General features: G+C 40.5%; 2 protein-coding genes across 3 annotated transcripts; both read right to left on the reverse strand.

Annotated features, from left to right (window-relative positions):
* Nucleotides 1–1846: 1846 nt before the first annotated feature.
* On the reverse strand, nucleotides 1847–5413 carry cabp5b (calcium binding protein 5b). Its single transcript, XM_061711489.1, has 6 exons — nucleotides 5172–5413; nucleotides 4126–4156; nucleotides 3863–4006; nucleotides 3543–3652; nucleotides 3288–3435; nucleotides 1847–3095 (listed from the first exon to the last, which is right to left on the reverse strand). The coding sequence occupies exons 1-6, from the start codon at nucleotides 5220–5222 to the stop codon at nucleotides 3067–3069; spliced, it is 513 nt and encodes a 170-aa protein (XP_061567473.1). The 5' UTR covers nucleotides 5223–5413; the 3' UTR covers nucleotides 1847–3066.
* Nucleotides 5414–14519: 9106 nt separating this feature from the next.
* Nucleotides 14520–26156, reverse strand: znf598 (zinc finger protein 598). 2 transcript variants are annotated; one of them, XM_061711935.1, is made up of 12 exons: nucleotides 25806–26128; nucleotides 23189–23301; nucleotides 22302–22431; nucleotides 20568–20779; nucleotides 20236–20453; nucleotides 20037–20130; nucleotides 19460–19650; nucleotides 19236–19311; nucleotides 18258–19147; nucleotides 16765–16930; nucleotides 16481–16628; nucleotides 14520–15637 (listed from the first exon to the last, which is right to left on the reverse strand). In XM_061711935.1, the coding sequence occupies exons 1-12, from the start codon at nucleotides 25977–25979 to the stop codon at nucleotides 15263–15265; spliced, it is 2787 nt and encodes a 928-aa protein (XP_061567919.1). In that variant the 5' UTR covers nucleotides 25980–26128; the 3' UTR covers nucleotides 14520–15262. The 2 variants fall into 2 exon arrangements, with proteins under 2 accessions (XP_061567919.1, XP_061567921.1); XM_061711937.1 differs by lacking the exon at nucleotides 14520–15637 and having other exon boundaries at nucleotides 16514–16628; nucleotides 16725–16930; nucleotides 25806–26156.
* Nucleotides 26157–26655: the final 499 nt, after the last annotated feature.

Below are 26655 nucleotides of genomic sequence, written 5' to 3' on the forward strand. Positions count from 1 at the left end.
CTATATTTATCAAAACATGACCAGGACTTAATGCATCTCTGGTTGTATATTGAAATATTAGGGCCTGAGCACTGACAGTGTGAAGGCCCTATTGTATCTGTAGGAATTGTTCTCGCTTTTATTCTCATTCTCGTTTTTATTTTTATTTTTCTGACGAAATGAGGGCCTTTTTGCCCCCCTAAACGTGCCCCAAAAGTCACCAAATTTTGCACACAAGGCAGGCCTGGCGAAAAATTTTATATTTAATGGTTTGCATTAATGGGCGTGGCCTAATGGCTCAACAGCGCCCCCTAGAAAACTTTGTGCCTCAAGCCCCACAATACGGTTTGACGTACATGCACGAAAATCGGTACACACCTGTATCATGTCGCAACTTAAAGAAAAGTCTCTTGGCGCCATGGCCGAAACCGAACAGGAAGTCGGCCATTTTGAATTAATCGTGTAATTTTTGGCGCAATTTATGCCATTTCTTCAGCCGTTTCTTCGCCCGAACCGTAACGTGCACCCAGGTGTGTTAAACATCAAAATGTGCGTCTCAATCCTGCGACGATGGGCATTACTTTTCTCAGTCAAAAGTGTTACCGTGGTGACGATAGATGCCAAAAAGTGCGCCACCCCTTCATCTGATTGGTCGATATTTGACAGTCCCTATTTTCTGCCATAACTTTTGAATGGTAGGACATACATAGTCGTGGGCGGTGTCATCGGACTCGGTTTTGAGTCCTTGACCATAATTGATGCAAATTAGCCCCCCCCCCCCTTCTTCTGATTGGTCGATATTTGATAGTTCCTATTTTCTGCCATATTTTTTGAATGGTTTGATATAAAGAGTCATCGGACTTAGTTTTGAGTCCTTGACCTTGGTGAAAATTGCAAGCGCGAGGGCCCGTTCATGCTGCTTACAGCTTTGATTATTATAATTATTATTATTATTGTTTTAAATAATACTTTACATGTACCCAAAGGAATGTTAAATTGTTGTGGAAAAAGTATTCAGGAAAAATCAATTAAAAAGTTAATCGGAAACCAAAAGGATAGAAAATTAATTAAAAAAAATCAAATAAAAGAAATAAATACAAATGAAAATTGGTAGACTAATTATTGAATCATTTAAATTGTTGGAAAGACAAAGGCATGTTTGAAATCTTCAAAAACTGTGGTGAATGTTTTTGGTTTAAAACATCCATCCATCCATCCATTTTCTATACCTGCTTTATCCTTTGCAAAAATAAACATACATAGGTACAGATGAAACTGATTAAAAGAGAATATCTGTTAACACTTTTCCACCAAACCGGTTCCAGGGCTAGTTCCGGGCCAGTGCTGTTGCTGATTCACAACTCGTTCAACTTGCGAACCAGCTCAGAACCGGTTTACTTATTCATTGGTCGGGGTGCTAAGGGGAGCCGCGTCTTTACGTCACTGCAAACGTCAGCTACGTTGCTGCGTTGGCATTGGTGCGAAAGTTGAAGCAACAACAACGTACAGTATTTGCTCTAATTCGGACTTGGTCCGCATGGACCATATTGCTAAAAGACAGGTTGTGTCCTCTACAGGCCACTGCTGCTTTGCTGCATCAATATTAATTTGTTGCTTATTTGAAAATGTCACCGTCTCGCTATTGCTGTTGGTCTTAATAACTCAACCCCCTCCACTTACGTAAGTGGTTCTTTCCTCTAGCCCAGCAAAGAGTTGGTGCTACCTTGTAACCGGTTTTCTGGCCCGGAGCCAGTTCTTTGTCAGTAGAAACAGAAAGCCCGGTTCCAAACTCAGAACATGGCCCAGAACCAGCCCTGGAACCAGTTTGGTGGAAAAGGGGTAAAAAAAATGAAAGTAGGCACAAATATATTATTAATACATTTTAATATGTTAAACATGTGTTATCAGTTTCCTTTATTTCCTTGTTATTAATAAACTGGAAAGCTATCAAAAGTAATCAAACTGAAACAAAATGTTATCTCAGACAGACAGAGGGACAAAGAGTTTTCCAAATGTCATAATTAGATTTTTTTGTCATGTACTCTGATGGATGTTCGATAAATGTTGCATCTACATTAGTAACCAGATTGCTTCATTTAATATCAAATTACTACCAAAAAGCTTAATATGGAGAAAAGGCCTCAGCCACAAGTGGGAATGATGTGGCTTATTGGAAACGGAACAGGGAATATGGAGAAAACACTATAGACAATATACATAGACGGTGAGACACCCTTACATATCAGTGAGGCATAGACATGAGAGGTGAAGAAGTGATAGCAGTTTTCTATTAACCTCCAGCTGTCACTTCCAGGACGTTGAATGTAATTCCAGATCACATTAAAGGCCAAAGTCCCACCTGAGGCTGTCAGCTAAACCTTTTAGGGATGGCAGAGGGCAGTGATGAGCACTCTCAGACTGATAGATACTGATAGCCTTTTATTACATTTTTGTCTGCACTGGATCCACATGCATGGTTTATTCAAAATTTTAAGCAAATAAAAAGTGTCTTGTACACTCACTGGTATTCATGAACTTAAAGTGGAGCACAAACTACTGAAATGTGATGGAATCACCTCAGCCTTGGCTGTGTAGAGCCATCACTACAGTTTTATAGGGAGGACATATTGTGAAAAATATCGTTTTCACATTGTTTAGACAGTGGAATGAATATTACAAGAGAACAAGAGGAAATAAGTCTCAGAGGATTTATGTACCTCCTTCTATGTGTACATTGAGAGTGGCAGGACGGACACAGGTTTTAGTCAATAATATAGCCAATGGTACAGAAAATGAGAAGAAAAAGGAACCAGTTTGAACTATGAACTATTACTTTATGTGGAAGTGGAAGTTAAGTGAGAATCTGCTTCCCTCTTCCTCCCCACAGTCCACCCCTCGCACAGACTTGTCGTTTAACTAGCAAATTCAAGTTCTTTTCTATTTGCCTTTGATAGATGACAAAACTATTTTGTCCTAAAATCTTTGAGCATCATAAGAGTTATAAAAAAGTCAAATGATTCACAATGAGGAGGCTAATGTCAGCAACAGATTGGAGAAACCATCCTCTTCAGCATCACTCTGTTGTCCTCATTTCTTTGACATCATCTTCACAAACTCTGGGGAGACAGTCAGCAGCATCGTTATTAACGACATCATTGCATGTTTACAATGGGCTGAAAACAATTTACATAAAAAAACCTGATGGAAAACCCAACAAATTAAATAAATATATATATATATATACTCTTTTAATCAGCTTGGTTGTGTTGTGTTTGTGAGTGTAGTTTCTTTGACCACTTGCAATTTACCTTCAAAGTCAACTTTTCCATCTGCATTGTTGTCAACTTCTCTGACCACTGAATCAATTTCTTTTTTGCTGGTGTGTTCGCCTAATAACTTTATCATGGCAAGTCTTAGTTCCTCAGATGTGATGGAGCCATCACCATCTATATCAAACTGCATGACAGGGAGATCAATGCTTTTACAGGCAGTTCATTTGACATCCACTATGAGTTGTCAAACATCAGCCTGTACAAGGCAAAAGTACTGTATGTAGAGCTCACTTCTTTGAACGCATCTTTGAGTTCTTTCAAGCCGATCATCTCTGCAGTTTCATCCAGAAGCTTGGGGGTCATTATTTCCACAAAATCTTCAAAGTCCACTCGTCCCCCCACTGTGATAAACATAAAGACAAGACAACGAAACGGTAGTCGGTAATAGTGAGATTATGATGTAATTATTCTGCTTAAAAACACCGCTTCTTGAAGACAGAGTCTTGAAGATGGAATGCACTTAAATGTTTAGTGTGTAAAAGTAAAATACTTTTGCATATGTTACATGTTCCTTAAAAACATCTACTTTTATATCCAATGAGAATACTCACAGTTCATGTTGATGTTTTGGCCCAGTTCAATCAACTCCATTTCAGTTGGCATGTAACCCATAGTCCTCATCAGGTTCCCCAGGTCTTTACAATTTATGAAGCCATCCTTGTCTTTGTCAAACTCTACAAAAGCCTCACGCAACTCTACAAATCATACAGATGCAGGGGAATAGACAGCATTCTGTTATAAAATCATAAAAAATTTGAACATCCTAACAAGTGCATGTGGGAAAAAAGAAAAGAAAAGAAAGACAGAAATTTACCTTCCATCTCATCGTGTGTGAGGTTTCTCGACTGCAAAACAATAATAAGGATAACATCATGGACTGATGTTAGTTTGCTTCACTGCTTCCAAAAATATACTTTGACCATGTATTTTAAATGTATTAGAGCTTTTTTCATCTAAAAATCCATTACTCACAAACTCTTTGATACTCAATAATATCAAAGTGTCTGGTCATGAGCTCTAGTTACTTCTGCAAAAATCCATAAACTGGATGTCTAGTCATATGTAAATATGCACCTCAGAATGGAGAAAAGAAAAAAAGTTGCCTGTGTCTCTATTGAATAAGCTGGTCTAATTTCCAATAATTTAACATCAAATCAAATCAAATCAAATAAAATCAATTTAACATTTTAAAAATGACATTATAATTATTTAACAATAATTTAAAGCTAGACAAAAGCTAGTAAATAAATGCCATGTGTTATACACCTTGTGTCACATTTTTTTCCTGACCTTTTTCCATTCATCCATCATTTTCAGTTTTATTTTATTTTTTTTTAAGATTCATAATATTGCTATTAATGTAAATATATGCTCTTTTAACAAGTATTTATTTTGTGTGGCTATGTTACGGTAAAAAAAAAACAACTTATACTGTGTATGTGTACATTTCAGGCTGAGTCTATAATTTTCCATTTCTGTGGTTTGCTGAATGAAAATGTGAAAAATGAGTTTAACTTTGAATCTGTGACATTGAATCAATCTCACATGTCGTCTGCATTCATGTTTATTACAGCTTCAGACTCAGCCTCAGATATTTTTGTCAAATATTGTCAAAATATAAACTAAACAGATCACACAAAATGAGATTTTTAAGAAACTGTGTTTAAGAAGTACTGACCATAAAACCAAAATATTACTGAAACAAAATATTTATTTTTCAGTTAAACCAATACATTTGACAATATTAAATTGTAAACAAACTTAACTCTTGTGTTTCAGAGTCTCCATTTCAAAACTTTGAAAATAATTCAAAGTTGGCACACAGCATGTTTAATATACATAAAAGCCATATTGACTTACTTGTCTCTTATTTCCTCCTCTGAGAAAGATGCAAGGCTGTTTAAGACTCATGACGACAGGCTCGGTGCAGATTCTTGGCTATTGGGAATTTAGAGTTTCTTTGTGGGAGAAAAATCAACTAAAGAGAGAAATTTCCTTGCTCACATGCCAGCAGCTACATGAATTGGTTTCTTTTTTGAGTATGAGGGTCTTTGAGAGTGTAAACTGAGATCAGAAGTGGACTGTCTATTCCAGAGATGAGGGATGACGTCTCATATGGATTATCTTTTCAGCTTTGGTCCAGAGAGGAAAAATAAGCTTAATGCTCTGCACAATTTCGCATAGTCAAACATCAATTTCTTACGTTTTAAACTGGCTTTTAAAACATATGTTAAAGGGTGCATTATGTTACAGCATTTTAATCTCCAAGATTCCAAAGTAGGTCACAATAATTAATTTTACCACACAATTTACCAGACTGCTGCACTTAAAAAGGTTTGCCCTTGAAATTTTTTATAAGCAAGCTTTGAAGTTTGCTTGGAGGGAGATTTTTTTTTGGGGGGGGGGGTCCTCTCCCTTCCAGTGTCCCATGGACCCAGCTTCTTCAGAAAGAACAAATTTGACTATGTCAAATACACTGTTTTATTTATTCTATAACAAAGGAAAACACCGTAGTGGCCATTGTCTCTTCACAATATTCATGCTATATTAAATTATTTATTGTAACTTAGGTTACCTCCGCTCGCATTCATGGATCGACTCAGACCGTATACTATACTTATACTATATATTACACAGCAATGATGACAGCACAGAACACTGAGCTTGAGCTACAAGAAGGGGCAGAGCCGGCTGTTCTTCTTAAGGAGGCTACAGTCTTTTAATGTCTGTAGCAGGCTGCTGCGGCTATTTTACCAGACCGTCGTTGCCAGTGCCCTCTTTTTTTTGCGGTGGCATGTTGGGGGGGCAGCGTCAGCGCGGCAGGGGCAGCCAAGTTCAACAAGCTGGTGAAGAAGGCTGGCTCTGTAGTGGGAGCAGCCTGGACAGTCTGGAGGTGGTGGCGGAAAAAAGGACAAGGAGGAAGCTGCAGCCATCATGGACAATCCCACCCACCCCCTAAATGGTGAACTGATGAGGATGAGGATGAGGAGCACCTTCAGCCACAGACTTGAAGGAAATATTGAAGTGGGTGATCAGTGGCAGCCTTTATTTGTGTTACTTTTGGGGGTACCCGAACAGATAAATTGTTGTTACCCCCTGTGCCCCCCACCAGAAAATTCTCTGGACCCCCCCTGGAGAGGGGCAGAAACAATATTGTGGGGACCCAGACTGTGTCAATGGCTGTAACTCAGCCATACATTGTTTAATTTTGCGTAAATTTGGTGCATATGTTTGTAGTCCAACTCTGAAAAACACCTGCAGTGTAATATTCAGGATAATGTGTAGCAGCACCTGTTGGGAACAAGAATTATACTTTGTATTATGTACATGTATATTATTTACTTGCACTGTCCCAGAGACCTCAGGTTTTCTGTGTGTGATCAGAATTGCCCCCAAACTGCAAACTTGCAGTCCAGTTAAGCTACAGACCAGTTAAGCACTTGCTGTCACATGTTATATGTGTAAAACGGTTCTAATATGTGTATATATATATATATATATATATATATATATATATATATATATATAAATATAAATATAAATATATATATATATATATATATATATATATATATATATATATATATATATATATAACAAATAGAATGATCTTCTATTCCTTTTTAAATAATAGCCCGATTCAACTATATCACATACAGACAGATAAGGCAAATTGCAAGTAGGTTGGAGGATGCTGCCCAACGAAATTTTGTTGTATACTGTACAATGATAATAAAGCTTCTCATTCTTTTTTTCTATTCTTATTAAGTATTATCCTGATGCTTCTTTCCAAATTGTGTATGTAATGGCGTATTTATCATGGTTATGTCATCCTTACGCATGGAACACATCCAAACTGTGAATTGCTGAGGAGGTTTTTTTCATTTAAAGGAAGGGTTCCAGATAAAAGCCTTGTGTTTGTTCTCATTCAAGGGTTCATGCAGGCACATCTGATGACCAGTTAAAAATGAACTAACTGAACAGACACTCAAAACGGTTAAACAGCCATATCACAGCAGTGAGGACTAGTGTTCTTAACATTCAAATATATTTGTATGGTAAAATTATAGCAGCATGGAGAAAATAAGGCAAGTGAGCTGACATTTCTTAGTAAAACCAATGGCAGTGAAAAATACATGAATAAATACAAATCTGGAACTAGGTTAAAATCTCTTTTTAATCTTCTTTGGGATGCATTAATACTGTATTTTGGTCTGAAATGTCTGTCCTTCCCATATATCCCATATACAGTCACATCACTCCCGTCTACTCCACTGGCTCCCCATCAAACACCGGATCAACTTTAAAATCCTCCTCCATACATTTAAGGCCATCCACAACCTCGCTCCCCCATACCTCTCTGACCTCCTTCACATCAATGTCCCCACCCGGTCTCTCAGGTCTGCCTCTTCCATCAACCTCACCGTCCCCCCAGTCCATGGGGTCTAGAGCTTTCAGCCACTCTGCCCCTCATCTCTGGAACTCCCTCCCCCCCTGACCTCAGGAACACTCACTCCTTCTCCCTTTTCAAGTCCCAGACTGGCATATGAGACCTGATGTTCCTCCTGTTTGTGGCTGCTCTGCTACGGGTTCTGTGCAGTTGTCTGTTTATATTTTTTATGAGTCTGTTTTAATTATTTTATTGACTGTATTGTTGTTTTACGGCAACCTTGAGTGCCCTATAAATAAAATGTATTATTATTATTATTAAGACCCAAGTGGAAATCTAGAGTAAAGACTGGAATTGGAACCGCCAACTTTGTTTTAGTGAAATTATGGTCACAGTGTTTGTTTTGTTTGTTTTTTTGGAGGTGATGATCAGACTGTCTGTGGTGCTGAACATGTTTTATCCATCATAAGCTGCTTAATGCACACTGATCCAAAAACATCACATTTAATGTTCTTGCTTTTGTTTTGCTCTTGTTTTTACTCATCTCTTTTTGTTTCCCCACCACTTTTCATAATGTAACATCTCTGTTTTGGATTTCAGTGACTTTGGGGTCAAATTAGAGGAAGGTTTTCCAAAATAATGTTTTTTTTTTTATAATAACATAAGTGGAAAGACACAGAAATCGTTATCAGACAGTAGCAACAGATGGATGCATTAGAAACTGACAGCTTTGGTAACATAAAGCGCATTTATAATTTACACTCACAAATAGGCAAACATTATGTTAGAGAACCAGAAGAACTTGCAGAACTTGCGGTTTGTAACTTGCTTATTAATCCAGCTTTGCGTACATTTTTCTCCAATCTCTTATGTTGATGATGGGAGAGCTGGGCCACTCCATATATACGTATAAGATTATCAGAGGGGTTAAGCTATTTTTTCATAATTTGAGCCCGATACATCCTGGCATTGTTATATTGGAAAATGCCCATGCCATCAGGGAAGATAAAAGCCTATTCTTGTAAAAAAAAATCTAGCCATATTGAGGTTGTCTCATTCATGTTGCTTAACTTCAACCTGACAAACTGATGCATCCCAAGATTTTAAAACTTTCCCTACAAGCTTTCACGGCAGTCATTGGACCACATCAGCTTTGTCCATTAGTCCAGAGCTGAATATTTACACTCCCTAGAAATGTATTTTTATTAGACAAGTAATGTTGCAGTTCTGTGCTAGACTGGCGACCTGTCCAGGGTGAACCCCTCCCCTTCGCCTGTATGAGCTGAGATAGGATAGCAGACCCCCGTGACCCTGCGAAGGATAAAGCAAGTATAGAAAATGGATGGATGAATGGATGTTGAAGTTTAACTCAAGGATGCTCCTGCACTGATATTGAAGGGAGAGAGAAAACACAATATAACAGAAAAAAATGAATGCTTTCTTTTGATTGCACATCTCACATCCTTATCATTATTGGGCACCTTCTGTATTTTGTGGCGGATTAACCCAATGCTCCATGCAAACAACTGATGTCCAAGGTCACAGCCTGCACAAGAAAAGACACACTGCACACACTAGTAACTGATTTTCCACTGTACCACCAGGTACACCTCTTCTTCTTTCTGCTTTTTCCCTTGGAAGCACACGGCATTTGAAGTCAAAGACTCTGTGTGCTCAATTTAAACTTTTGAAAAGGGATTTCACTCAAATTGATCTATTGTAGATCAAGATTTTATCTTAAGGGGATAACTACAAACAAAAACATTTTAAGAGGCGAACACCTTTCACTGAAGAATGAATGTAGTTGTATTTTCTTTGTATTTTCACCATTATTCAACTAGAAGAAGAGTTGCTTTCTCAAAAGTATCTCTGATCTCCATAAGCATGCACAACACTGGAGCTGCTTCATTATATGTTTCTCTACAGCTCTTCATCTGAGGAAAAGAATTTTGAAACCCTCTGGGGAGAAAGGCGAACCTTTTAAAATGAGCGTGACATCCATACTCAGATATTCTGGGGCCGTCAACAGCTGGAGGATTTTTATTCAGGGTTTTATTTAATATCCCTGCTCCTTGAACAGCTAAAACATACTAATCTAGCTTGGTCAGTTTTAATAGCAGTCTGATCCGTCCTATTTTCAAGACAAACAAGATTAATATATTTAACTATAAAATGTCCACATAATCTTGGTATGTATGAGCAGTGAGTCTGTATGAACATGTCAATTTTCTGAAGTTTAAAATAATTCTTTTGGTTATGAATCATAGATATTTATTGCAAATTTATGAAAACTAATCCGCCAGAAATACACACAGGTTTTAAAGATTATTCTTGGGAAGAAGACGGGGGAATATTGGAAGCCATAGAGAGTTTATATACAGCCAGACGAGCTATATTTTGTACTTTTAGTGCTTCTGGAGTAAGCTGTCAAGTTGCACGTGGACACACAAAGACGATGACTTTGTCTGCTTTGATGGGTCAACAAATAACTATAATAATACCACTTGAACTCAACATATGAACAGTTACTTCTCCCCCATGTGTACTTCTGGGACCACACCTGAGCCCAATAAAGTTTGTAAAACCTCCAGGGAAAATATATTTTTGTACAAGCACTCAACACATTATTTCTAGGCATGACATTTTTTGCAGTAATATCTCAGTTCTGCTCATTATAACCTACGAAAGCGTATGTCTCCCATATGACAAGGATTTAAGCGATCCATGCGATAATATTCACATGGATTCCTATTATGTTATGAAAAATAGTGTTCTTAACATAAAGACCTGTATGTTAAGACTAGTGTTGACAGCGACTGAACGCACTGCTGTGTATTACTGTGTCAGTCAGAGACACAAATAAAAACTCCTCTTTATCATTACTAACCCTCAGAATAAAAGCTCATTTATCTGTATCAATGAACTCTAATTGCACACACAAATGATGACTGACTTATTAAATTGGAAATATTTCAGCTGTTGTCAGTTTAAGTGATACCGAATCAAATTAGTACACAGTCACTTTTGTTGTGTGATTGAATGGATTGATATCCTGTCAGTTTCACTGATTTTGTTGTTATATGTTTCATGGGCTTTGCGCCTTTTGTCCAGATGGAGGCATTGTAGGACCAAAAAACAGCGGCAGGATTAAACGGAAAAGAGAAGACAGCAGTGAAGCTGCTGTCATATGTGACCAAGTGAAGGTTCACTATCAATGCTGCAAAAACGAGCCATAAGGGTCATTCATAATGCCGGTTACAAAGATCACACAAATTCCCTCTTCTTAAAGTGCAAAACATTAAAAATGTATCTTATCTGGTTCACTTTCAAACAGCACTGCTATATGTAAACTTAGTTCAAATTTGAAGGCAGAATCCTGTTACCTGTCGTATTAACCAAATTACTATTTTTGTGTTGCTTTTTCCATGATGATTGTCAGGGAGATGGCCATATATATATATATATATATATATATATATATATATATATATATATATTGTTCTATATTTCAGCATCCAAAACCAGTGTCTGCACTGGGAGAACTGTTGGCAGAGGAAGATGGACAGCTCAGTCTACAGACAACACAGACAACAATTGGAGAGAGACTGAAAAAAGAAGTGTCAGTTTCCAGAGATCTTCCCCCTCTCCCCACTGGACCAGACCCAGTCCACTGGTGGGGGGTAAGAAAGACACACGTCCCTTCCTCTCACAGCTGTCCTTCACCTCCCTCTGCATCCAGGCCTCTTCAACCCCATCTGAACAAGTTTTCTCAACCACTGGAGACACACTTGATTTGTTTGATTTTGACCACATTTATATATAGATATAATTGAGTATTATATCACTATATTGAACAGTTATTAAAGTCGGTATGGGTGTTTTAGATGTAAGAAGTGGTTACTTCAATCCTACTCCGTTTCGAGCACGTTGGTGGATCCGTGAACTATTATTATATGAAGTGCATATATATATTATTTATATACATACATACATACACATTATATATATATATATATATATATATATATATATATATATATTATGTTTTTTCACTTTTGTGTACGCTTTTTTTATCATGCATGTTCGAAATAAAATCTTCAAATTTAAATTCAAAAATTTCTTGGATGAACTGTTTTTGCTGCATCTCCTCTTCCTAATGTTGTTAGGTCCTGGGATCCCAGTGTAGTAACCCAGTCCACCCTAAACATGCTGTTTCCAGGCCTCAGCAACCACAGGAAATCAAGATTTGGGGCTTATCCTGGACAACTTACTGACATCTTTGTGAGGTTCCTTTTTTGCCAAATAGACTCTCGGATGAAGAGATGGCACGCATCTTAGGACCGTTAAATCCAAAGCGCCACCTTCATGTGTTTCTGAGCTGTTGTATCTTCAGCCTGTTATACTGTACGTCATCACTCATAACCAGAGGTGTATAAAGTACTTGAAAAAAGTAACTAAGTAAAAGTAGAAATACCATAACTGAAAAAGACTTTGGTAAAAGTTAAAGTCACCCATAAGAAAATTACTTGAGTAAAAGTCTTAAAGTAGCTCACATTAAATGTACTTAAGTATCAAAAGTATCTTGTGAAAAAATACTCAAGTATCAAAAGTAAAAGTACAAGTATCTTATAGTATGCATGAAAAGAAGCAACACAACCAAAAATGATCCTTCCCTTGTTTCTTTTATTTCACTTTCAGGTGAATGAAATGTGGTATAGAATATAACACCAAAAATAAACTGTCTTTCTTGCAAAATAGAATTCTTTGATTATTTTAATTTGCAACGAGTAACGAAGTGGCAAATGTAAAAGCAACAAAGTAAAAGTATATTTTGTAACTTAAATGTGGTGAAGTAAAAGTCCTAATTTAAAAAAACGCAAGTACAAATCCTCAAAAAAACTACTTAAGTAGTGTAACGAAGTACATCTACTTAGTTACTGTACACCTCTGCTCATAACTAGGGATGTGTATCATTAGGAATTTATCCATCCATCCATCGTCCGCCGCTTATCCGGAACCGGGGGCAGCAGTCTTAGCAGAGATGACTTCCTCTTCCTCCAGCTCTTCCTCCAGCTCTTCCTCCAGCTCTTCCTCCAGCTCTTCCTCCAGCTCTTCCTCCAGCTCTTCCTCCAGCTCTTCCTCCAGCTCTTCCTCCAGCTCTTCCTCCAGCTCTTCCTCCAGCTCTTCCTCCAGCTCTTCCTCCAGCTCTTCCTCCAGCTCTTCCTCCAGCTCTTCCTCCAGCTCTTCCTCCAGCTCTTCCTCCAGCTCTTCCTCCAGCTCTTCCTCCAGCTCTTCCTCCAGCTCTTCCTCCAGCTCTTCCTCCAGCTCTTCCTCCAGCTCTTCCTCCAGCTCTTCCTCCAGCTCTTCCTCCAGCTCTTCCTCCAGCTCTTCCTCCAGCTCTTCCGCCAGCTCTTCCGCCAGCTCTTCCGCCAGCTCTTCCGCCACCTCTTCCGCCACCTCTTCCGCCAGCTCTTCCGCCAGCTCTTCCGCCAGCTCTTCCGCCAGCTCTTCCGCCAGCTCTTCCGCCAGCTCTTCCGAGGCGTTCCCAGGCCAGCCGAGAGACATAGTCTCTCCAGCGTGTCCTGGGTCTTCCCCGGGGTCTCCTACGGAGGGACATGCCTGGAACACCTCCCTAGGGAGGAGGGACATGCCTGGAACACCTCCCTAGGGAGGTGTCCAGGAGGATCCGGTACAGATGCCCTAGCCACCTCAGCTGACTCCTCTCAAGGTGAAGGAGCAGCGGCTCGACTCCGAGCTCCTCCCGGGTGACCGAACTCCTCACCCTATCTCTAAGGGAGCGTCCAGCCACCCTGCGGAGGAAACTCATCTCGGCCGCTTGTATCCGCGATCTTGTCCTTTCGGTCACTACCCAAAGTTCATGACCATAGGTGAGGGTAGGTGTGTAGATTGACCGGTAAATCGAGAGCTTCGCCTTTCAACTCAGCTCCTTCTTCACCACGACGGTCCGGTACATCGACCGCATAACTGCGGACGCTGCACCGATCCGTCTGTCAATCTCACGCTCCTCGTTCCCGCTAACACAGGAGAGATGTGGTCTCTCTTGCTGATTCCTGTCAGCACTCGCGATGCTGCATTTTGGATCAGCTGGAGCCTATTCAGCAAATTACTTGGACCTCCTGCTAATAACACATTACAGTAATCTAGTCTAGAAGATACAAACGCATGAACTAGTTTTTCTGCATCACTCTGCGAGAGGATTTTCCTTGTCTTTGCAATATTGCGGAGATGGAAAAATGCTATTTTACAAACCTGATTAACATATGGTTTAAACGACAAATCCTGATTGAAAACACCAAGGTTTCTCACAGTTGCATTGGAAGCCATCGCAACACCATCTAATCCCTTCCTAAGACAATTACTTTTTTTAATTTAAATTTCAACCATGAACCTTACCATGAAATGTCAATGTTATGTCTCCTGAGTACAACCACATATACAAACCGTCACAGAGAATTGTTAGTATGCGTAAAAGGCAACCATTTCTCAGATATGCTTTGTTTTTTTACTTACCGTATGTCCATTTGAATCTCTTCCTAATGCTGCCAAGGGCTCCTTGTTTTCATCTTATTTTTTGATAACACATTACCAATGAATAAAGATGGACTATGTGCACGCTCAGATACACAAAGACTAGTGGGTCCTGGGCTGGAGAACTAAAGACTTTGTACTTTAATGTGTGGCACAAATACACTTTGTGTAAAAGCTTAATGGCACTGAGGTTGATATAAATGAAATAGCCAGGTCAAAGTTAGAGTGGCAAAACCGAGCTGGTCCTTGCAAACAATGAGACCCACGAGGACATTCTTTCATTGTTTATTTTTAAGTTTCCATTTGAAACGCTGTGCAACACAGCAGCCCTGATGAACCAGTCCAACAAATACGCCAAATTCAGTGAGTGATTTAGACAAAAAGATTATGTCTATTAAAACATTATTAAAAACTGAAAGTTGTTCTAAATTGTAAAGCAGCTTACTGTGACATAAACTAATAATCCATTCACTCACATTAACAGGCCTTCCTCATGAATGAAAAAAAAATTCTACACTTAAATAAATATTGTGCAGAGTATTTGAAATGAACTCTTGCGTTATTTACCCAAGCAGCACCAGTTAAGTCACACATACTTTAACTCTGATCTTAACGAGACAGTGTGTCCTCTGTCAATTTGAAACCGAAAGCAAAGTACATATATAATTTTGACTTAAATGACAGGGAGCGATGCAATCTTCTCCACTTTCACTGAAGTGAGAGTTCTGATTAGAGGTTGCCGGTGCAAGCAACGACGAGGGGCATCCTCAGGATGCGAGTTTAAACAAGAATTAAGATAAAGCATCCTTCTTCCTGAACTGTACCAACCATTTATAGAACCAAATCAATATAATCCCAACCATTTTCCTTCATTCTGAGAGACAGGCCTGAGGCTCCTCTGGGACATGGTCAAACAGGAAACAGGCTGCTGTTTTCCCACACTGGCTGCTGCAGGGGCGAAGCCATTCTGCCCCACAAAGGCAAACAGAGCAGAAGAAGTGTGGGTGGGGGGTTAGCTGATGATACGGCTAATCGACTGCAAGGAAGGGAATTCCTCGCTGTCCCTGATGTGCAGAGTTTTGTGGGAGTTGAAGTCTTTGGGGGCCAGTACCTGTCTGCACGTGGGGCACACCTGGCAGTCCAAGTCGGCCGCTGTGTTTGCAGCGGTAGCGGGCGTCTGCCAGGCGTTCTTCTTGTTCTTATTTTTCTTTCCTCCTCCGGCACCCGACTGCTTCTCCAGAGCCTTGCAGTCTCCGTGGGCAGCCAGGAGCTCCTGCTGCTTGCCAGTGTCCGGTAGGAGTACCAGGAGTTCGTTGAAGATGCGGTTAAAGTCCTCTCCGAGCAGGTCCTTACAGCTGCGGTGGTACTGGGCTGCAGATATCACACTCTGGAAATCCAGAGCAGAGAGGGGAGCAAAGTCGTTTCAAACTATCAACATTACTAGGGGTGGCAAAAATATCGATATGGCAATATATCGCGATACTTTTCCAGCCGATTCAATATCGATATTATTTTTTTTTTTTTAATATATTTTTTATCCCCGATTTTTTTCCCATTATATCACCCAGTGCTCCTACCTAAGTGACAGTCCTGGGCATTGCCACTCTCTACCAACCCTGGGAGGGCCCTGCACTGAGCTCAGGTTTTATTTCACGTTTTATTTAATTTTATAATTTATTTTTTATATAACACAATTGCCTATCCTTAAAAAATGAAAAATAATGGACAGAGGTTTATTTATTTATGGATTTATATCTATACTGACTGATCACTGTGCCTGTCCTTGGTTTTAGTATCCATCTTTCTTGTGTTTATTATCATTTGCCACATAATTAAAGCAACCTCATACTAAATTTAATGTTAATTTCATATGATGTAAATAATATGAAAAACATATACAAATATGTTGTAACTTTAGCTTGTATAGTTATAATAAAACATTGTTTTGACTCAGTTTGTCCCATGAATTGTCACTATAATCTGATGAACGTGCAACTCGGATTTTAAGATCCATCACTATCATCTGATGTACATATATACAACTTGGATTTTAAGATGTGTAATGAATTTTTAAATTTTTCGGTGAACTATGTAGAATATAATAATCGGGATATCGCAATGTGTATCGTATCGTGGCTCAAGTATCGTGATGCGTATCGTATCGTGAGGTCCTTCCCAAACATTACTGCAAAGCTTCTTTTTAAGAAGAGAGAGAAAAAGGTTTAATTACCTGTCTGAACTGTGCAGAGTAGTTTTTGAACTGGTTGAACTTTGACTCGTCATTGTTGAGATAATTTCTGATGGACTGGATGAGCACCAGGTTCCTCTGCTGGAAGTCCTCTGGCACCAGGTAACCACTGCTCGTCACTTTGGGCGGGCTGGAGATAAAAACAAACACTGGTCTGAGCTACACAAACCCCACACAAGAGCTTTCTTTCTCTCTCTCTTTTTTTTTAAATGGATAACAAACTAACCAAAAGAAGACATTTTATTTGAAAAGTGAGATGCGCTCACAGGTTGACTGCGTTGGGTGCAGGCTCCACCACGTTGCTGTTGAGGGGGATTCCAGTGAACCCCGGGGGCGGTTTGGGGGCGGGGATGGTCAGGCCAGGAGGAGGAGGAGGAGGAGGAGCAGCGGTCGGAGCAGCCGTCGCCTTCATCGGGAAAGAGGTCTTGAAACCTGGTTAAAACAACAGTGGAAGGGTTCACTTGCGCACATCTGAAGAGAATCAAGACTCAAACCGTCACCAGTCTACCAACATAACCCACCAATGTTGGACTGACACAGATATATTGGTAGCAGCATAGAAAAGAAAAAAAATATTCTGAATAAATGTTTCAAGTGAGCCGAGTGGTGGTGCGTCTTCACTCCAATCAATTATCTGCACTTCACAACAACCCTCGTTGTGCAATACTGTACAATAAAAGTTCAACTTTGAACCAGTTTGTGGTACATCTTTTCTACAAAATTTTGTCATTCTCTCAAGACTCCTCTGAAAGCAACAAATGTCACTCAAAAGTTCATGCATCAAAACTCACAATGGGTTCAGCAACTTCATCTTTTTCAAAACGTACACTCAGTTATTTTGGTATATAAAAACTCCGACCGCATCGTTTCCCCTAAACAGATGTTTACAGAGAAAACACTGACCACTTAAAGACTAAATATTGATTAATCAATTTTTCCAAAAACCAGCCACACACGCTTGCATCAGAAAGATAAGATCAGCTATGGAGCCTTCCGCTCTCCATTTATTGACTGGAATGGCGTCCAGTCTTTACCCTCCATTAGCCTTGAAAGCAGCAATAGATTCAGGATGTTATTTACTCCACAATACGCCACCGCTACGGGAAAATCGCAGTCACGTAGCATTAGTTCATTTCATTTCAGATGCGGGGTTGGCGTGATCCTATTAAACGTTTTCAGCTGCATGTAAACATTCAGAACATCTGTCCACCTGAAAGCTGAAATATTTTCATCTTTTCAGATAGGCATCACAGGATTTTTAACTGGCACATCAACCTCCATTCATCCGGCGAGAAAAGATGAAGAAAACTGTGTCAGCTGTGTTGGATCACCTGATGTTTACAGGGACCAATCAGATGGAGAGTGCTTGATGAGCAATCAGAGGAGGCTCCAAGCGGGCAACATTGATCAATGCAGTCTACTCTGTCGTCGTTTGGATTTATCTACCATTAACACATAAACAGGATGAAAGCTCAAACGAATGAAACAAACAAAAGACTATGGAGGATGCATGACGTTTTCTATACAATTTCATTTTGTGGTCTTAAATTCTTTTTTAAGCCAACTTCATGTCAAAGATTAGCACTTATTCAAACAGATAATACTTTGCAAATGTTTGAAAATCTTTTTAAATGTATATACACTTGTGTTTTCAACTTGTTAATGAAAAATAAAAGTGGTAGTGAACATTTTTCTCAACCTCTTCCACGTAAGCAAATGAAATGAACGTGATGGGATGTAAATGCGTTGCCAGCCGTACCTGGGGGTGGTTTCTTGGTCATGAGTGCAGGGAAGTCTTCCTCTTGCTCGGGAGCGGGGTCCGTACTGGGTTGTGGGCTCGCCGCGGGTGAATCTTTGCCAACTGGTGCAAATGTGTCAGCGTAGCCGTTGGCTAACCCACCCGCCGCCACCGCCGCTGTCGTCACAGCACTGGAAAGTGGTTTGTTCCAAGTTTTCTCAGGGACGTTTTCCTTTTGTGCCGCCGTTTCCACTGAGATTGTGTTTACAGCCGCCGTCGCCATCCCCGACACTGTGGACACAGATGTGGAGGAAGCAGGCGTGTTCTTCTGCTTTTTCTTCTTACTGGCTTTAGAGGGGGGGGGGTCTGTGTTGGGAGTCGGATTGGAAGAGTGGGAGGTCACTGTCGGGGGCTTGTTGTTGCCTCCTTTAACAGTGAGCAGGGAGGAGATATCCAACATGGTCGGCACTGAGCGGAACTCCTGCTGCGTTTTTCCTCCATCCTCATCGTCAGAAGCGAGAGGAGAGAGACGAGATGCTGCTTTGGCACTCTCCCCGACCTTCTTTTTCCTGCGTGAAGATGATGAGGCTGATGAGGAGAGAAGCTGAGGGCCAGACGACGCAGATGAAAGAGGAGGGGCAGGTCTGGAGGAAGGAGTAGGATGATTGACAGGTTTAGCGACAGCACTATGGTTGGACCAGGCAGAGTTGGTGCCTGCTGCGGGTTTGAACGGCCGGACTTTGGAGACGAGAGCAGGAAAATCCTCGTCGTGAAAAGAGGAGGTCCTCTTAGACTGGGAAGAGTAAGCCGGGGTCATCGGGGTTGTAACTGCAGTAGTTGAAAGACTAGGGAAGTCGTCTTCCTTCAGAGCTGCAGGAGCTGCTGCCGCCACTACAGGAGCCGGCTTTACACTGGAAGAGAGACAGCAACAAAAATGTAATATTTCCACACAGAGACTGTTTCATGAGAAGCGCAGGTTGCTCGGTGGCTGATCTTTACATTGGTGCTGCAGCTATGGCTCCCAAAGCTGGGAAGTCATCTTCATCCCCTGGATTAGTGCTCTTCATTGTTCTAACTGTTAAATAAGGAAACAAAAGCATTAGAATTTCTGCTGCTGGTCTAATTGTAGAGATAATAATCCAGGAAGCTACATATCTACACAAAATGTTTTTTAAAAAAAAAGCCCAACACCAGGTTACACACGTATATATATTTTATTTTACCTGGAGGTTTAGCTGTTTTCACAGGTCCTGTCTTGTGTTTTGGTTCATCCGGTTCTGTTCTATCCGTCCTCTCTTCTCTGCTGTGCTTAGGAGTGCTTCTCTCCTGCAATGTACCTCTCTCTGCCTGTCTACTCATCGTCATGGAAGCCCTTAAAGCAGCTTCCACCTGCCGGTCCTCTTCCTCTCGTTCTCTGCAGGGACAAGCAGACAAACAGAAAGGTGAAGAAACCAGATACATGACAAAAATAACCACTACTGAAATAAGAGTAAACTGTGACTGTACCAGCTGCTAAATTTGCACATAGACATGTCTTATATTTGTGTACAGTTCATATACTAATATATTAAAAGACGAGTTAGGAGTCATATCTGACTGATTATAATTGACACATTTGTTAAGTATTTCATAGATTCAGACTTTAATATCCCCACTGGAAGGTCTGCAATTCAGCGATAAGACAGAAACAATGTGGCATCTGCATCTTTTCCTCTGCTCAAAGGTCTTTCTGTGCTGTTTGTGCGCAGCTAGGCCCTCTTTCAAATCCATTTCCCAATCAATCAGAGAACCCTGACTCACCGGGAGTACCTCCAGCTCTTCTGTCCTCCCTGCGTCCTTCCTCTCCCTCCTCGATTCTGGCGTCCTTCCTCGTAGTCCTCGCCTGTGACCATGGCTGTGGATACACGCGTTTTCCTCACATTTATTGCCTCCAAATTACAGTTGTGTCTACATTGCTCCTGGGGGTGCATCTATGGTGTACGACAACACTGTGACCTACCGTCATTCCTCCTCTGCTGCCTCGGGGCGTAGGTAAACTGCAGGTCGATGTGGCGGTTTTGTCGAGCTTCTGCTCGGTTCTTACTGTGTGCAGCGGCCTTGTGGGCCTTGTAGTCGATCTCGGTACGGAATGCATGGGTGAACTGTTCTGTGGCACAGCGGCCCTCCTCGCACAGATAGTGACTCTCTCTAAAGTGCTCGCTCAGATATTGATAATCACTGTTGACAGCAGAGTTCAAAGTAAAATTAAATCACTTGTTTTAGTACTTGTGCACCACAGGTGCAAACAAACCAAAGGAGCGTTTGTGTGATACGTGAAAGGGCTTTAATCACCTGTAGTATTCCTGAGAACCGTCTGCATCACAGAAATGGCAGAAGTAATGGTCCCTGCGCAAATGCTTAAGCAGCTCATCGTTGTCAAGGTAACGGTCATCGCAGAACTTGCAGAGCGGGTGTCCTCTGTGACTGGTGTCATCTGGGTCTCCGTGTGCCCTGTGGCGTGCCAGTTCCTTACGATTGTACCACTTTCGCTCGTGGGAGAAGATCTGCAAGATTTAATGCACACTTAACTCGATGCAACCATCTGTTCTTAATACATTTTAATTAAAACCTCTAAAACTATGTTTTGTCATCTGTCCCACTGTTACTAAGTCAGAAGTGGCTCTGAACACACCCTGCTGACTAATTCTCCTGTTAAATGAAGAAAAGCGCATAGTTTTCTTCAACATTGAGTGTTTACAGCAGTTTGGTTCCTGACAGTAAAACACACACGTTGCTATGAATGTTAATTGTGGAAACCCATGTTGTAATCAAAATACAAATTGTATAACTTATGATCACCATGCCAAACCCTGTTGTTAAATGTATGAATAATAGGCATTTCCATATTTTCCCTCTCTTTGATGGTACAAAATATTGTTCAGTGATGGGAGGTTTACCATGTCACCCCTTTCACTGGCCTTTTGCTCATTTGTCACAATGAAGAAAAACAAAAATGTATATTTACATTGCTTTTAGAGGATCAGTTACTTAAGTCTTTACCAATTATAGTTCACAATCAGAAAGAACTGAGTCGTTACATTCCTGCACTGTCCATGGGGAAGGTGGCTCAGTTGGTAGAGCGTTCGCCCATGAACCTGAAGGTCAGTGGTTCGAACCCTAGTTCCGCCTGTGTCCACCAAAGTGTCCTTGGGCAAGACACTGAATCCCCCGGTTGCTCCCGGTTGTCAGGCCAGCGCCGTTGTCTATGGCAGCTCCGCCGACGACCGGTGTGTGAATGTGTGCGTGTGTGGGTGAATGTTTGCAGTGTAAAGCGCTTTGGGGCTGTAGGAATACAGCTGGAAAGCGCTATATAAGTGTAAGCCATTTACCATTTACCATATCATCTGTTGTCATCATGTCATAAAGACATTTCATAGGCACTAATGGTACTTAGGGCAGCATTAGTACCATTAGTGCCTATGCAATGTTAAAATGCTAAACTGTATACTGAATTAATTACAAAACCACAGCTCAACAGAAGAAAAATTCAGGTGTTGAAACCAAAGCTTTCACCAACTCAAAACATTTGGCACACCCTTAAAAAGTAATTAAAAAAAAACAGCACCAGCAAGTTGAGCAGCTCAAATCCAATATCAGACAATGGGACAAAAATCCCATCACAAAACTCCAGCAACTTGCGCAAGAGATCATTTATGGACTGTTAAAAGAAGAGGGGATGCGACACAGTGGTAAAGACCATCAAACTATTTTGGCACAAAGTTCAAAATTAACAGTTTTTTTGTCCTTAAGATGGCACATCTCCTCACCTTAAACAATGTATTTGTTTTCTACATTCTATTGTTAATAAATAATGGATTTATGAGACTTGAACATCATTGGATTTTGTTTTCATTTACATCTTAATCAGTGACACAACTTTTTTGCAGTTGGAGTTGTACATACACACTTATTTGATGTTTTTATTTCCAGAGGGGCAGAATGAATCAGAACTTATCTCAGACAGTTTATGGTCAGATTTAAAGAGACATCTCACACTGCAAGGACAACCGTAGACTGGAAGAGTACCTTCAGATGTTTTGAACAGAGTTTGCAACAAAAGAGCTCATGCTGCTTCCTCATGTGTTGCTCCAGCTCCTCGAACCTGGAGAAAACCTTGGGCTCTGGACAACGGATACACTCTGACAACAGCAGATGTCTTGGGGTGGGAAAAGAGAAAAAAAAATAACAAAAAAAAATGGTTCAGTCCGAGTAGAGTAAAATAATTACTTAGGCCAGTGAAGCAAGTTATAATTAACATTGTTATATTGGTTAAGTTTAGCCAGAATTTTTTGCAGTCATTGCTACATTATTATGTCACCACAAATGTTTTGGATGCTGTTACTTTGACAAAAGCTTTCTGAAGAACTTATCACAGCCTTTGTGGCACTTCAGCACCAACATATGGGCCCACAGGACGGCATTTTATCAGCATTATTCTCTCACACTCGCAACTGAAGGCCTTCACTTATTTGAAGAAAAATAAATGTATGTAAATAAAAATGTTCCCATCTGAGATCCAAACTAAAATTAATCGTACAAACTGTTTAACAACTTCTTTCATTTACACTTTTTGTTCAGAATTTTAAAAAAACAAAACAAACGACTAAAGATGACTTTTACAATGTCTCTCAATCTGCAACAAAACTACATTTATTTCAACATAAATCTACCAGAAGATAAGTTGATGCATATCTGATTCTGACAATTAATTATTGAAAACTTCATCAGCTGTACTTTTCTTATATATACACCAAAGAGTATTTTATTAAACAACTGATCTCTTGTGATATTTTACCCTGATTGTAGATATCATTTAGGGTCAGGTAATATTAAAAAAAAAAAAGTCAAATGTTACCTGTCACAGTATAGTTTACCAAGAGATTGCAATGGGAAAGTACAGAGTCATCCCATACCTGTACTGTGCAAAGAGCATCTCATTTCGGAAATAGATGTCATACTTCTTCTCGCAGGGGAACTGATGAAGGGGCAGAGACTGAAAGGTCTCCAGTTTTTTCACAAACACCACCTGAGAACGATGAGACAGCACAAGAACTGATGACATCATATACACCGTCGCCAAGATCAAACGTAAACCTGTTCAGTATGCAGACTTGACTTGATATTCATTATTATTCCGATCAGATGTTCACATACATTCATTATGGACACAAATGTCTTGACAGAAACTGAGCTTTCAAGGATTCAATTTTAATCAAATCCTCCTTTTGAAGGGAAAGAGAGAGAATTGAGTGCATAGATTTTGTGATTTTCACAAAAGGACAAAATTACACACTCAAACTAAAATATATGTTGCGGCCCTTTAACTGACCCTCAGCACAATTCACACCGTTTCAACAGGACTGAGATCTAGATTTTGGGAGCTTTATCTACAGCTACCTTTAACATGTTTTGGTAATTATCCAGTTGAAACACTTGATTATATCAAACCTTCTTTCTGATGGTTTATGGTTAAGGATTTTGTGGCAGTCCATCCTGTCAGCCCATTTACATTATGCAAACTGAAGGTCTCACTGCAAAACAGCCCCACAGCACCTCACCTACACCTCACCTACTAGCTGTAAAGGGTCCTTGATGCTGTATTGTTTAGCTGTATTTTCCTCAACATCCCTTTAATCATTGCGGGCAAACAATGACCATTTTTCTCTGTTCATGTAATCAGCTGCAAAGTTTAGCTGAGCTCAACCCTGCTATCTCTCAGTCCATGTCAAGATCCAAGATCTGTACAGCGGTATGTTCTGGGTCAGCCCAATTTTCTGTAAGCTGATGATAACAGTTTGGATACTTTCCCAGACTTTGGCAAAGTGGTTTGCCATCCATCCATCCATTATCTCTATATGCACGCAGTGGCAGATTTGGAGCATCTGGCCACCCTGGACACAATGACTTTTTTTTTTAATAATGGATGGGGAATCCTTTTGTTTTCAGCAGCAGGGTGCAGCAGGACGTATTTTAAGGATGCACATAAATATGACCTGTCACATATCCCACTGAAAACTGGCTGGCTCTGCCACTGTATCCACGTCTTCCTATGAGTCAAAGGCGTCTGCTGGAGTCTATCTCAGCTGTCTAAAAGGAAGTCATACCCCCTGGACAGGTCACCAGTCAACTATAAGACCAGATATAGAAAAACAACCACAAATAATCACACTTACTCACTCCTATCACCAATAAGCCTAACATGCATGATTTTAGACTAGGGGTGGAAACTAGTGTACCCAGAGAAAACCCAAACAAGCACAGAGAGATTATACAAACACCACGTAGATAGGCGTCTGTCGGCATTGGAGAAAGGACTCTTGTCACTGTGAAGATGGAAGATGTCGGTAAAAACATAACCACTATGGTGAAGCTTGGAGCCTAACCGCCAAGCCTACGACATTCCTGATTTGTGTCAATTTTTGATTCTCACATTTGCAAATACACCTTTACTATGTTAATACAAAGCATCTGCCAGCTGAAGTCAATCGTGATGAACAGGAAGTTCATCGACAGTGATAATAGGAAAATACGTTAATTGATTATTCAATAATACTAAAATTGTCAAAGAGAAAATTACTCATCACTATACAAAAGGGTAGCTTTGGGCAGATATTACCTCCTGGGCCAGTCACTACTGCAACAAACATAAAAGAACCCTCTGAGGGAAACTGTTGTTTAATCGTTGTCTTTTGTAGAGCCTTATCTAAGACATACCTCACAATATGTTTTACTTTCTTTGATTCTAGTGACTGCAGATAAAACTGCACTCTCAAATACAGATGAATGGAAAATACAGACAACCAGAACACATTATGAAACTTTCAGGGCCAGATAATTAATATTTTGGATAATTCATAGGACCAAGATTAAACATCGAGCAGATGTTTTCTGTAGGAGATTCATGCTGCTGACATTCAAGTCCAATATGAGAACATGTGAGCTTTAAGATCAGCTCTTTACATCCACCTTCAACAGTTTAGGCTGTGAATACGTTGTACTCAAAAGAGACTGCTTAAATATTAAATAAGTATCGTTGTGAAAATCTTACAGTAATTGTCAAAAATTTAAAAAAAAAAATGGCACTATTGACAGGAGTTGTTAAAATCCCTTGTACTTGTTTATTAATGGTGACAGCAGAGTAGAAGGGTAGCTAGTTACTCATAAATTAAACGTCTTAAATGAGAAGGGTGTAGACCTGCAGAGTCAGACTGACACCGTACTTTGAATTTAAATGTAAAAAGGCCAAGTGAGCCAACTCCAGCTGACAGCAGCAGAGCTGGCAGATGTTGCCATTAGCCTGCTTAGCTTAGCATGCATGAAACACGCCAAAGTTGTCTGAACAGCAGACGCACCGCGTTGGTTATCAGTCCTTATTCTGTCTAAACCTTCTTGCCATGACTTCAGCTATTATCAGATGCCAACAGGTCTGTTTTATCCCCCCCCTAAAACAATGCAGCTACGAAGACGCTGCGGCCTTGGCTAGCGCCTGCAGAGCGAATCCCCGGGCTCGGGTAGTTGAGCAGCCCGCACCTTGTCGAGCTCCTCCCGGCAGACGGCGCAGTACTTCTGGTCGCACAGCACCCTCATCTTGGTGGAGCAGCGGTAGCACACCGGGTGGTCGCATTTCCCCAGGGCGAAGATGTCGATGTCTTGGCAGCACAAAACGCAGGTCTTCTCGGACTCTTTTGCCATTGTTGAATTCATGTTTTTTTTTTGTTTTAGTTCTTGTGAAAATCACAGGAGCTGAAGTGTTACGTAATTACGAAAGTGTGAACTACTGCCGGCTACGGCGCCGCGGACGCTCACGTAACGACGGGAGTAGCCGCGATCTGTAAAGCATGTGGATGCGCCGAGCTCAGTCCAGCTGGTGCTGCTTATACCCATCCCGAGTAGTGAGAGATCTGCACACTGTCATGACTGCTCCACGTGTGGACTATGGTGTGGACCGGTATGCTGGTTCATAGTTTTAGATAATGAATGGACTCTGGTGTATTTCTAGACTTTTTATGATGCGAACTGCAAATAGGATCAGGCAGGATATTGTTAATTAATCCATATTATCCACATCAAAAGGCATCAGAAATCGTGCTAAAATGTAACTATTATCCCTTCATTGATCCGATTGGATTTGGATTACAGTATTTCCATTTATCATCAACCAAATGTTATCTTAAACCCTCTCTATATAGCAATACTACTGCTGACCACATGGGGGCAGCATAGCACAAACGTCTGACCAATTTAGAGGTAGAAAAAAAAATTGCAATTCATCTGCTGACCGCTGGGAGCTGTTATGTTCATCCGATTTTGCGTTAAAAACATACCAGGTACTGTGATGGACAGGTATCCTTGGCCATTTGATTAGGCAAATCAAATGGAA

The sequence above is a fragment of the Cololabis saira genome, chromosome 21 (assembly GCF_033807715.1).
Source record: "Cololabis saira isolate AMF1-May2022 chromosome 21, fColSai1.1, whole genome shotgun sequence".
NCBI classification, from domain to species: domain Eukaryota; kingdom Metazoa; phylum Chordata; class Actinopteri; order Beloniformes; family Belonidae; genus Cololabis; species Cololabis saira.